Source organism: Chiloscyllium plagiosum, chromosome 6 (genome assembly GCF_004010195.1).
Source record: "Chiloscyllium plagiosum isolate BGI_BamShark_2017 chromosome 6, ASM401019v2, whole genome shotgun sequence".
Classification (NCBI taxonomy): Eukaryota; Metazoa; Chordata; class Chondrichthyes; order Orectolobiformes; family Hemiscylliidae; genus Chiloscyllium; species Chiloscyllium plagiosum.
In genome coordinates, this window is record NC_057715.1 from 81,045,359 (window position 1) to 81,058,799 (window position 13,441).

The 13,441-nt window shown below is 40.7% G+C and overlaps 2 protein-coding genes across 4 annotated transcripts in view; one reads left to right on the forward strand and one right to left on the reverse strand.

Moving 5' to 3' along the window:
- mtmr6 (myotubularin related protein 6) overlaps positions 1 to 3,704 on the reverse strand; it is a 45,625-nt gene extending 41,921 nt beyond the window's left edge. The window contains exon 1 of one of the 2 annotated variants that reach the window (XM_043691973.1): positions 3,607 to 3,704. In XM_043691973.1, the coding sequence (XP_043547908.1) occupies positions 3,607 to 3,630 (24 nt within the window). In that variant the 5' untranslated portion in view covers positions 3,631 to 3,704. The other variant, XM_043691974.1, reaches the window with a different exon arrangement.
- A 2,007-nt stretch (positions 3,705 to 5,711) lies between these two features.
- The window catches only part of nup58 (nucleoporin 58), a 62,255-nt gene continuing 54,525 nt past the window's right edge, over positions 5,712 to 13,441 (forward strand). The window contains exon 1 of one of the 2 annotated variants that reach the window (XM_043691975.1): positions 5,712 to 6,118. In XM_043691975.1, the coding sequence (XP_043547910.1) occupies positions 6,051 to 6,118 (68 nt within the window). In that variant the 5' untranslated portion in view covers positions 5,712 to 6,050. The remainder of the gene's footprint in view (positions 6,119 to 13,441) is intronic. The other variant, XM_043691976.1, reaches the window with a different exon arrangement.

Sequence of the window (13,441 nt, forward strand, 5' to 3'; positions counted from 1 at the left end):
CCCTCCTTTAGCTTATCTCTCCACGCTTCAGGCTCACTGCCTTTATTCCTGAAGGGCTTTTGCCCGAAACGTCAATTTCGAAGCGCCTTGGATACTGCCTGAACTGCTGTGCTCTTCCAGCACCACTAGTCCAGAACTCATGCATGTCACCTGTCCATCTTTAAAACAACTAAGTAGCAAAGCAACTTGGCAACTTCTCAAAAGTGAAATACAATGTTGGAAATCTGAAATTTAAAAAAAAGTACAGGAGAGAGAAAAGAAAGTAAGTGTTAACATTTTGAGTCCAATATAACTCTTCCTTGGAAGAAGGCCATAAGAAATAAGAGTGGAAGTAAGGCCATTCGGCCCATCGAGTCCACTCTGCCATTCAATCATAGCTGATGGACATTTCAACACCACTTACCTGCACTCTCCACGTATCCCTTAACTCCTTGCGAGATTAAAAATTTATCAATCTCTCCCATGAAGACATTTAACGTCCCGGCCTCCACTGCGCTCAATGGCAGTGAATTCCACAGGCCCACCACACTCTGGCTGAAGAAATGTCGCATTTCCATTCTAAATTGACCCCCTCTAATTCAAAGACTGTGCCCATGAGTCCTAGTATCCCCACTGACGGAAACAATTTCCCAGCGGCCACCCTTTCTAAGCCATGCATTATCTTGTAAGTTTCTATTAGATCTCCCTTCAACCTTCTAAACTCTAATGAATACAATCCCAGGATCCTTAGCCATTCATTGCAAGTTAAGCTTACCGTTCCAGGGATCATCCGTGTAAATCTCCAGTGGAGACACTCCAGTGTCAGTATGTCATTCCTGAAGTGTGGGGCCCAAAACTGGACACTATTCTAAATGGGGCCTAACCAGGGCATTATAAAGTCTCAGTAGCACCTCACTGCTTTTACATTTCAACCCTCTTGAAATAAATGACATTACATTTGCTTTCTTAACCACGACTCAAACTGCAAGTCAACCTTCAGAGAATCATGGGCTAGCACTCCCAGAAGCCTTTCTACTTTGGCTGTATGAATTTTCTCACCACTGAGAAAATAGTCCTTGCCTGTATTCTTTTTTTCCAAAGTGCAAGACCTTGTATTTGTTCACATTGATCCAAGAAATAGCTGATGAAATTCATTCTCCTAAACTGTCTACATCTTTCTGTAGCCTCCCCACCTCCTCAGAACTACCTGCCTGTCCACCTAACTTCGTATCATCGGTGACCTTCACCAAAATGCCCCCAGTCTCTTCATCCAGATCATTAATATATAAAAGGTGAACAGCTGAGACCCCAACACCAAACCCTGCAGGACACCACTTGTCACCAGCTGCCATTCCAAAAAAGAACCTTTTATCCCAACTCTCTGCCTTCTGTCAGATCGCCAATCCTCAATCCATACCAGTAGCTCACCTCAAACACCATGGGCTCTCACCTTAATCAGCAGCCTCCCATGAGGCACCTTATCAAAAGGTCTTTTGGAAGTCTAGGTAGATAACATCCACTGGGTTTCCCTGGTCTAATCTACTTGTTACCTCTTCAAAGAATACTAACAGGTTTGTCAGGCACGACCTCCCCTTACCAAATCCATGTTGACTTGTTCTAATTCGACCCTGCACTTCCAAGAATTTAGAAACCTCATCCTTAAATGATGGATTCTGGAATTATACCTACAACCAAGGTCAGGTAAAACCAGAGATGGAACAATGACAGATTGTACATTGTAGAAAAAGATAGGGGGAGTGGCAGTATGCGCAACATAAGAGAGCAGAGGAAAATTGGAAGGTGCAGGAAATAAGAGATCACAGATGTCACAGATAAAAAGCAAAGACAGCAATCACAGTTGTACAATGATTGGTTCTTAATAGCAGAGTATCAGCCGACTCAGGTAGGCTGGGAACAGGAGTTGAAACAAAGAGGATAGAGCACATAGTCTGAAATTGTTGAATTATCATATTCAGTCCTGAAAACTATAAAGTGCCTTAATTGTGCTGTTACTCCAACTGTGTTAACATTGCAGCACAGCTTAAACAAAAAAAGAGGATAAGAGCAAGGTGGTGTATTAAAATGCCAAGCAACTGGAGAGTTGGGATATGCTTGAAAACCCAAAAGGTCTTTGCAAAGCAGTCACCAGTCTGTTCGGTCTCCCCAACATAGAAAAATCAGTGTAAACAAATTACAGTAGACTAGACTTACACTTCCTTCAATCCCTTACTGTGTCACTTGTAGGAGTGCTTGGGGCATTGGGGACGATAAAGGAACATTTATTACAGCTTCTGCGATGGCATGGAGTTGAGGTGTTGGGGCAATAGAGAATCAGGGTATTATGAAGGCAACATCACTAGAACAGATGTCCTCAAATCGTATGCAATTCACTCCTGGCATTTCTGCCTTCTCACATTCCTATTCTGCTTACAGCCACTATCGGCTTCCTCGATTCTCCCTTTTCACTCCTCCAGCCTTAACATGCAAAGGATCATCCTCCATCATTTCTGCCACCACCAACATGACACCACCATTAAACATTTTCCCTCTTTCTTCAGCATCAGTACCTCTAGCACCATATTCTAATCCTCCATCACACCTTTCCTATGTAATTGTGGGAAACTTGTCCTTTCTCTTTCTTCCTCACCATCCAAGGTCATAAACTCTCCTCAGCGAAGCAGCAATTGGTCTCTCTTTCAATCTGGTCTACCATTTTAGTTGATAAAATGCAGTCTCACTTGCCTCAATCCACAAACACAACCTTCAAGTTCTGTTTTTTTTTAAACCAACAACTTTCTTCCATGCTCACATTTTTGTCCTAAGTCTTCTACAAGTGGTCCAACACAACCTGAAGGAAATAGCATCTCATTTCAGTTAAAACACTTCAGAGCCTTCTGGAGTCATCAAGGTCAGACTATGAATTCAAACTTCTTTGTTTTTTTCATCTTCTCCAGTGTCTAATTTTTCTCAATTTTGTTTTTAGTAAAAACTTACCTATATTCTGCTATTTAGCTATTTGTATCTCCCACTCCTTCACAATCATGGCAACTCTGTCTTTTGTGCCTTGACAACTATAACCCCCAGTTTCCCCGACCCTCAAACCTCACCTTTTTTTTCCAATAGCATAAAATCCATAATTCTGAAGGTACTTCATTTCCAAAGAAATCACACCAAGCTTGAAGTGTTAACATACTCTCCACAGATATACCAGACATATTAATATTCTCCAGCATTTTTTGCAAACTTGTCAATCCTGGAGAAGCAGCCTGCCAACTCCTCAATATCCAATAGTCCTATCTCCTGTAATGTGTAACTATGGCTACGTCGGCTAGCAAAAACCTGGAGACGATAGTAGGCAACGCAGAATGTGTACCCACATAATTTGAAGTAAAACTTCTCAGTATTGAATGTTTACAATACCATATCAAAAGCCGAATCTCTTTAAATTATCTCCATTTTTCTTAATTGCTTCCAGATAGGATTAATAACACTTTACAACACGCACCATTACACCGCTTGATTCAATAACTGCGACAGGGCCCCGAATAAACAATTTTAGAGGAGAGGGGAAAAAACAAACATTACTACAAAGCACCACATAACTTAAAAGCCACGTCAATCACCCACCTTCGAGGTCCTGATGTGCTCCATTTTAACTGAGGATAAGGAAGGACAGACAGACGGAAGTTGATATTTCCGCAGTCCCCTCCTCCCCGAGACCCACCCGACTCACCGCGCCTGCGCAAAACCGCTTGTGGGCGCGTACATGGACAAACAGCGCGCATGCGCAACGCCGTGTACAAGTGCGTACACACAAACCACACATGCGCAAAGCCATGTGCGGGCGTGTACACACATAAACCACGCCTGCGCAAAACCGCGTACTCACATGCGTTTGTTGGGCTGTAACACGTACATACGCTTTTCGTGTTCTTTTTCTGTCGGTCTTTCTCCACTGCGCCCTCGTCAGTTGGGGCCGTGAGTAACTCGATGCTCTCCCTCAGGGCGGCAAGCTATCTGCAGGAACCTCCTGTTAGGGTAGCAGTCTCTGTAGACCTGTTTCCTCCCTTACGCCGCAAGTTCTATGTTAGAATCCCCCCCTCCGGATTGGAAACTTGTCAGTTTTGAAGAAGAGTCACTGGACTTGAAATGTTTCCTCTGTTTCTCTCTCTACAGATTCTGCCAGATCTGCTGAGTTTTTCCAGCACTTTTTTTATAAGGATATGCATCTGGCATACCACATTTACTGCTGTACTGAAGTCAGGTCTATAGCCATAACGTATCACTCCACCAGCTACATGGAAAGTGGCCAAGGTATCCTGAAATTTCAGCATTTTAAATTTGAGAAGTATGAAATTTTAGGAACTACATAATCTAACAACAACTATTTGAATATACACAATGAAATTGTTGGAGAAACTCAGCAGGCTTAGCAGCAGTTGTGGAGAGTTAATGTTTTGAATGAAAAATCACACAATACCAGGTTATAGTCCAACAGGATTATTTTGAAGCACTGCCTTTCAAAGCGCTGCTTCATGTAGCATTCAGAACTTTAGACAATAGTCCAGCTGAGGTCTAAGTATCCTATATACATTCATTAATACTTAATCAATGCCCCTTTTATTAACATCGTAAAATTCTATATATCTTATTAACTCACTGTCTGTTCTGCCACTTTTAATGACTTCTGCATTTCACACCAAAGCCTCTCTACTCTCACACACTTTTGAATCGTATAATTTGCTTTATAAAGTCTCTCTATGTTCTCTGGATCAAAAAGTATCACCACACTTTCCCCCATTAAACACCATATGCAATTTCTATATTTCTGCACTCCAGCACTGGCATGCAGCTTGAACCAAAAGCCTTGAAATCTAGAGGTAAGAATACTACCAACTAACACATTATGTTCTCCCATTGCGCCACAACTAGCCCTGCAATATGTTGCCTCCCAACAAGATGGGCCAATGGGCTGAGAAGTGGCAGATGGAGTTTAATTCAGATAAATGCGAGGTGCTGCATTTTGGGAAAGCAAATCTTAGCAGGACTTATACACTTAATGGTAAGGTCCTAGGGAGTGTTGCTAAATAAAGAGACCTTGGAGTGCAGGTTCATAGCTCCTTGAAAGTGGAGTCGCAGGTAGATAGGATAGTGAAGAAGGCATTTGGTATGCTTTCCTTTATTGGTAAGAGTATTGAGTACAGGAGTTGGGAGGTCATGTTGCGGCTGTACAGGACATTGGTTAGGTCACTGTTGGAATATTGTGAGCAATTCTGGTCTTCCTATCGAAAAGATGTTGTGAAACTTGAAAGGGTTCAGAAAAGATTTACAAGGATGTTGCCAGGGTTGAAGGATTTGTGCTATATGGAGAGGCTGAACAGGCTGGGGCTGTTTTCCCTGCAGTGTCGGAGGCTGAGGGATGTCCTTATAGAGGTTTACAAAATCATGAGGGGCATGGATAGGGTAAATTGGCAAAGTCTTTTCGGGAAGTCAGCATGGATGGGTTGCACCGAAGGATCTGTTTCCATGCTGTACATCTCTATGACCTCAATTATACTCTGCCACATCATTCTGAATAGAGTGCAGTCAGTGAGCGTACCCACACCACCAGTCCTCCAGCGTCTTCACTTTCAACTGGTCATCCTCCAATTGGCCTGGTCCAACCCCCTCACAATGCCCTGCTACATGATCAACCCACCCTCAAGCACCCCCCCATACATCCACCTCCTGGATGACTGACTCCTCCCCCACAGTCCTCCAGTATCCCTACATGCCGTAGATGGAAAGCGGGCAACTTCCTCTCCTGAGCCGAGCTGCAGGAAACCCGCGGAATCGATGATTAATTTAAAAAGAGCGAGCGGAAACTCATTTGACCTATTATTTTCTCCTTATTTAACGGCACTGTCGATCTAGTAGTTAGCTTGCAGATTCTTTGTCTTTCAAACGGCCTTTTGTTGGTCGGATTGTGTTTCCTCTGTGTGGAAGGAGGCCTGTTGTAACCACGAGAAAGCGGCGCCTTCCGCACCAGGGCCACGGTTCAGCTCCAGCTCCAGCTCGTCCAGAAATACAGGATGACAACCGGATTTGGTTTCGGTACTGCCGCCGGTAACACTGGCGGCTTCACCCTCGGAGCGTCCAGGTAACTAACTAATGGCGACCCATCTCTACTTTTTGTTCTGTTTCATTTGAAGTGGAAACTGATGGATCGAAGTCGTAAGCAAACTTGTGTCCGCGTAACTAAGTTACCCCACGCATGCATTCGACAAAATAATAGTCATAATAGAATCATGCAGCGGCGAAGCAGACCCTTCGGTCCAACTGGTCCGTGCCTAGTCCTAACTGCATCCTAACCTAGTCCAATTTGGCTCCTATCCTTCTAATTCCCCATTGGAAAGTTTACGTTGTGTGTGATCAGTTTTAAAATCATTTCATGAGTTCTCCAATTTAGTTTTTATCTGTAGAATTGCAAACTTTGAGAAATATTGCACCAGACTTCTTATTGTACATTAAATTATGTTAAACTTTACTCATGGTAATGGTTGGCGAACAGAAAAAGGTTATTTGACCTGTTGAGTCCATACCTGTAACTGTTTAGCAAATTTATTTCCCATATTTTCTCGGATAGTTTTATTTTCTGCTTCAAATAATGTTCAGATTCCTCTTGAAAGTCACATTTGATTCTGCCTCAACCATCTTCACAGAATGCACCTAGATCCTGTCTGTTCTTTACCAAATACCTTAGTTCTATGGCCCCTTCTTGATCCTTCAGCCAATGGAATTGTTTTAAAATCAAATCTGTCCACATCTCTTCTGACAGAATCATCGAGCCATACAACATGGAAACAGACCCTTTTGCCAATGTGTCTATGTTGACCAGACATCCAAATCTGACCCAGTCCCATTTTGCTAGCGTTTGGCCCATATCCCTCTAAACCTTTATGTATTCATCCAGATGCCTTTTTATTAGTTGTAATTGTACTCATTTCCACTACTTTGTGTGGCAGCTCGTCCCATACACTTCCACCCTCTGTATGAAAATGAGCTTCAGGTCATTTGTAAATCTTTTCCCTCACCTTAAACTTACGCCCACTAGTTTTGGACTCCCCAGTTGAGGAAAAAGACCTTGGTTGTTCATCCCATCCATGCCCTCATGATTTTATAAACCTCTATGAAGGCATCCCTCAGCCTCTGACAGTCCAAGGAAAGATGCCCCAGCCTATTCAGCCTCTCTGTTTAACTCAAACTCTACAGTCCTGGCAACATCCTTTAAATCTTTGCTGCACTCTCTCAAGTTTAACAACATCTTAAAAGGGTGACCAGAATTGTATGCAGTATTCTAAAAGTGGCCTCACCAAATCCTGTACAGCTGCAACATGACATTTCAACTCCTATACTCAGTGTTCTGACCAATAAGGCAAGCGTGCCAAGTGCCTTCTTCACCACTTTGTCCGACTGTGATTCCATGTTCATCATACTATGCACCTGCATCCCAGTCATTTTGCTTGTCTGCGCTTCCTAGGCATTAAACAATTCTGATCAAAACTCCTGTCATCCTTCATTTTTCAGGAAAACCCCAACTTTACTGTTCTGTCCATTAACTAAAGTCTCAGACTTGGGATCATGCTTATAAATCTTTTGTACACCTGTTGTAATGTTTCCCATCTTTCTTGTATAGATTTGACCTTCACATTTGATCACATGGAACTTCTGTGTATTTCCAAAGTTTTAGTTGCATTCCGTTTTGAAACAAATGAAGCAATTAAATCTATCTTGGCCTTTATTTGACTTGGTTGTTACCTCCTTTAAGAATTCTAATAATTTTATAAAACATGATGTTTTTCCTCGTGAAGCCATGCTGCCTGACTTTATGTATTTCTAAATGTTCTACCAAACATTCTTTATATCTCTGTATGACATTTCAGTTGTAGCCCAATATTCCTTGTCAAATCAAAGTCAGGAATTAAATCTGATCCATTTTCAAGTTTTTTAAATTTATTATTTTAGCTTTATTTCTCATGTTGCTTCCTTTGTTACTGAATCCTAGCCAGCTCAATCAGATTGGCTTACCTTTTCCTTTCTCAAGGTTCAAATATTGATCAAATATTATAAAATATTTTTAGAGCTTAATTTTAAACATCTTTCCAATTTTTCTACCGTGGTCTTTAAATCAACCTTTGTTAACCATTGCAAAAAACTCCCAAGAACAGTTGCTTTTTTTTTATGAAACTTTAAGATTGAAAAGTTAAAATGGTTGCATTCAGTAACATGAATGAAAACTGGATAAATGAAAGTTTTAGACAGTTTGTGCAATGGAGAGTTTACCTTGTGATTTTGTGAAACTGTATTGTGCTCAATTATTGCTTATAAAAAATTGAGCAACCGTTTGGAAAAGGTCTTGTTCTCGCGCTGTCTGTTGATGTAAGACAACGCTTATTCTGAAAGTTGAACTATGTGCTTATTAAAAGATCTGGCAGATTTGCCCCATAGCTGATATAATAGAGTCATAAGAACAGAGAAAAATCATTCCACTCATTCTGCCATTGGACTTCTGGTATAGAAGATTTTCTTCTGTGGCAGTTTTGAGAAGATTTGTAGCTCAGGTTGAGGTTCTGGTTGGCAGGTTAATTTTCATACATTTTGTCACCATAGAACGTTACAGTGCAGTTTAGGCCCTTCGGCCCTTGATGTTGCGCTGACCTGTGAAATTAATCTGCCCATCTAACCTATCCCGTTCCATTATTATCCCTATGTATGTCCAATACCCATTTAAATGTCCTTAACATCAGCGAGTCGACTACTGTTGCAGGCAGGCCATTCCAAGCCCTACTACTCTGAGTAAAGAAACTACCCTTGATATCTGTCCTAAATCTATCACCCCTAAATTTAAAGCTATGTCCCCTCGTGTTAGCCTTCATCATCTGAGGAAAAAGACTCAATCATATTAGGTAATAGCTTCAGTGAGCCTCCGGATGATGCACTGGTGGCATGGCCTGCTTTTTATTTGTGTTTAGGTTTCCTTGGGTGGGTCATGTCATTTCCTGTAGTCCTGTTCTTTTTATCATGGGGTGGTAAATGGGATTCAAGTCAACATATTTGATAGATTTCCGGTTGGAATATCATGCTTCTAGTAATTCTCATTCATGTCTCTATTTGGCTTGTCCAAGGATGGATATGTTGTCCCAGTCAAAGTGATGTCCTTCCTCAACCATATGTAAGGATACTAGTGAGAGTGGATCATGTCTTTTTGTTGATGTTCATGAGACTCACTGATAATGTTACCTAGTATGGTGACAAAACATTTGAAAACGAACCTTCCAGCTCAGCGAGCAAACCTACATTCATTTTCTTTGCTAATTTTTTTTCACAACGTGTAGTAACATTGCAGAGCTGTATTTCCTACATCAATGTGTCTGTTTAGGTTCAGTCCTATCTACTATCCTTTTTTAAGTGGACATTCATTCCTCTAGAATCTGTCCAAAGTGATTCTTAGTTCCTAAGGTTTTATTTCTGGTCTTTAATTGCCTGTCACTTCTAACTCAAATGGTCCTTCACTGAGTATTAGTAGAGCCCTTCCCTTTTCTTGTAAGCTGGGTAAATCTTCCAGCTTGTTTTGACTTTAAAATTTGGTTCTTTCAATCCAAGTGCAAGATTCTCGCCACGTTCTGGCATGATGCACCATCCATGCATTTGGCCTCTAGCTGCTACTTCTCTTTCCCAAGTGCCAGCAAATTAGCTTCCTATGAGAGTTTCTGGAATATCTAACAAAGCCTAACTCTCTCAAAGCCTGTCTTCAAGATAGCATAATTCACTTGGGCCTTGCACTCAGGTAAATTACTGAATAGCGATGCTTGATATAGCAAGTTCCCAGTTCTGTTATATTGGGAGTGAAAGAACCGTTTACAGTTTGCTGCCAGTGAGACTTCAGAACAGAGCACACTATCCCCTTCATTTTAGCTTAATGACTGTTACATTTTGGAATTAATCCTTGTAATTGTAACGTGCATTGTCTGACGTCATACAATGCTTTTAGCATTATGCTAGATTAATGTAACTTGAACAAAAGTAAAACAAAGTTTTGAAACCGTGTTTGAAATAGAAATATAAGTTATTCATGCCCAGCTCGGTTGTTGTGAATTTGAGGGCATGTACTGTGCCTTTAGGAGATAGTGAAGGCTGTTTTGGCAGTCAGAGTTTGCAGGCAACTGTCATGTGACTGACTAGCAGTATGAGTGTACTGGAAAATTGAAAATGTGTAACATTAGGCTGTAAATGAGATACCTCAGTTGTTTTGACCACCATTTGAATTTAACCAATCAATTTAAATTATGCCCCAGGATAGTAAAACCCAATTGCATTTGAATTTTACTGTTTTGACATCGAACTAATGAGACGATCTGATGTTTGGAGTATAAATAAGCCGGCAGTTTGAGAGTTAGCCAGAGAGAGAGCACCAACTGCCAGAAAAACATCTCTATCAAAGAGGTGTTTATTTTTCACCTTTTTTTCATATGAAATGTCTTTGCAGCAGAAGACCAAAGACGACCCAGGGAGATCTACAAACAGAGGAAGACAGACACTAGAGAAGACAGTGGCTGTCTGGTTTTGAAAATTTACAGCAACTTAATTTAATAGAGGCTTTTATTAGATCAGTATGTTATTATAGAGTGGGAGGTAGATAACAAACCTTTAAGTGAAAGGAGGCGTAGAATTGTAAATAGTTGTGGTTTAATGTTCATTTTTAGAGTTAAAGAATAAAATTGTAACTTTTCCTTTTTAAATAGTGGAATTTGAGTAGTTCTCTGTCACTCATACTCTAACAGATTATGAGGTGAGGTGAGCTTTTCTGTCTGTTTGGTTTAATTAGCAGAAGGGTTAACCACAGCTTTTACAGGTTACATAAGCAGATGTCCGTGTAGAGTTAGGCCAGTTTTGGATTATGGAGACAAGTTGATTTTTTTTTTAAAGTTGAAATGAGACCACTGGATTAATATAAGTAATGTATACAAATGGAAATTATAGACATTGGAAGTACCAATGCTTTTTACCTAAATTTGTAATGTCTCCAATTTTAAAATTAAGAGAAATAGATCCTTTCATTTGGACTAATCTTACTAGCCAATAATGAACATGTGATCATTTTGAACTTAACTCTTCCTTCTAGCTAACATAGTGGTCTGCAGTGATTTATACTCTCAGATGTTAGTAACATTTTTAACCTGCATTGTTGGTCAGTATGCATCATGTTGCTTTGTTTTTTTAAGCAATCTCATTGGCTCCAGATAAGAATTGAAACTGGTGTGTGTTCACTGAACAGGACTCTGGGTCAGCGCAAATAAATATAATTTGTCAGTTGTGTTTTTGTATGGTCATAATAGTTGGTTTCTTCTTAGCTTTTCATATTTTGTTTGCCTTAATTTTCTCCATATTGTATGTTTGGTCATCTCCAAATTTTCAAGGCTCTTGCTAATCATGTCCCACATTTTTTTGGTTCCATTTTGTCATTCCTGTTCTCTTATTCAAACTAGTCTCTGATTTGCTCTTTTATCAATGTGTTGATCTGGCTGTTCAATGTAAACGTCTGGTCAAAGATGATCTCCAGGATAGAATAGTGCTAGTTGAGATGGGGAAGTGTAGGGGTTTAGGCCAATTTTGAAAGTCATAGCATGGTGGCTGGCTATTTGCCGTTTGAGATGGACTTCCATTTGTGTGGTGCCAGCTCTAGCTTGGATATTGACCAGGTCCTGTTTAGTGGCTGCTTCATTATTGGAATTGTGTGTGGAGTTGAACACTGTAGCATCATCGTCCAACACCTCAAATCTTGACCTGGTTTTGAAGGGAAGGTTGCAGGTAGAGCAATTGAAGATGATTGAACTGAGGATTTTTAAAATAAAGTCCTCCAGCACGGCTTGAACTGAAGTGATTGGTCTCTTTTAGCAATGACTATTGTTCTGCTGTCTATGACTGTAGAACAGGAGCATTTCACTATTAAGGAGAAAGTGAGGACTGCAGATGCTGGAGATCAGAGCTGAAAATGTGTTGCTGCACTCTGCTGTGCTTTTCCAGCAACACATTTTCAGCATTTCACTATTAACCCCATTTGACCTCCATTTTCTTTTGTAGTGTTCTCCAGTGCCATGCTCTGCTTAATATTAGGAGAAAGTGAGGACTGCAGATGCTGGAGATTAGAATCAAGAATGTGGTGCTGGAAAAGCAAAGTAAAAGCATCCGAGGAGCAGGGGTTGTCCAAAACGTCGATTTTTTTCCTGCTTCTCGGATGCTGCCTGAACTGCTTTGCTTTTCTAGCACCACACTCTCGATTTTGCTAAATATTGCCTTTATGTCAAAGGTATCTACTTCCACTTCTCCTTGGACACTGAGGAATGAGCAATAAATGCAGCCTTGCAAGAATTGCCGTATTCCAAGAACACTAATATAATGGAACATCAACACAAACCTTTGTAATTTTGTGTATTATTGCTGAATAATGTGGAGAACCTTATCAGCTATTGCAAACACTTTTTTTTTCTGATTTTTCATCGGGATAGACGAGATTGCTCATTTTGATGAGCAAAATATTTAGAATTTAGCTATAATTTCACGAATAGTATTTCTCTCCATATTCCTTTTCTGCCCTATTGTTTGCAGATGTTTCTAAGTTGATGCCTATGTCTAAATTACTGATCTGCTTTACTTTGAGCATTTACTGCATGCTTGGAGAAGACTGTCATGATTGCAGATCTATTTCGTTCATTAATGAAAACATCTCTGTCCATGTACAGCAAGATGTTAACAACCTCCAGGCTCGGGCTGACAAGTGGCAAGTCATATTCACACCACACATGCCAGGCAATACCATTTGCAACAAGAAGCTAACCATCTCTGCTTGATCTTCAATTCTATTATTGCTGAATTACTTTCAACTGGGGGTTACTATTTATCAGAAACTGAACTGGTCCAGGCACATACACAGCATAACTAAAATAGTGGGGTCAGAGATTGGGAAGTCTGAGGCAAGTAACTCATCTTCTACTTCCCTGAAGTTTATCTACTATTTACAAGGCCCGCTTCCCTGGATGAGTGCAGATCCAACAGGACCTGGGAAGGTCAACAATCTTTGAAGAGAAAATGAGGTCTGCAGATGCTGGAGATCAGAGATGGAAATGTGTTGCTGGAGAAGCGCAGCAGGTCAGGCAGCATCTAGGGAACAGGAGAATCGACGTTTCGGGCATTAGCCCTTCTTCAGGAATTCCTGAAGAAGGGCTAATGCCCGAAACGTCGATTCTCCTGTTCCCTAGATGCTGCCTGACCTGCTGCGCTTCTCCAGCAACACAAGGTCAACAATCTGCTTATTTAATTGGCACCCCATCCACCACCTTAAATATACTTAATTGGATTTGTCGTGCAGTATCCACTTGAATTACAGTAGCTCTTGGGATATAACGATAATTTGTTTTTCTTTTAC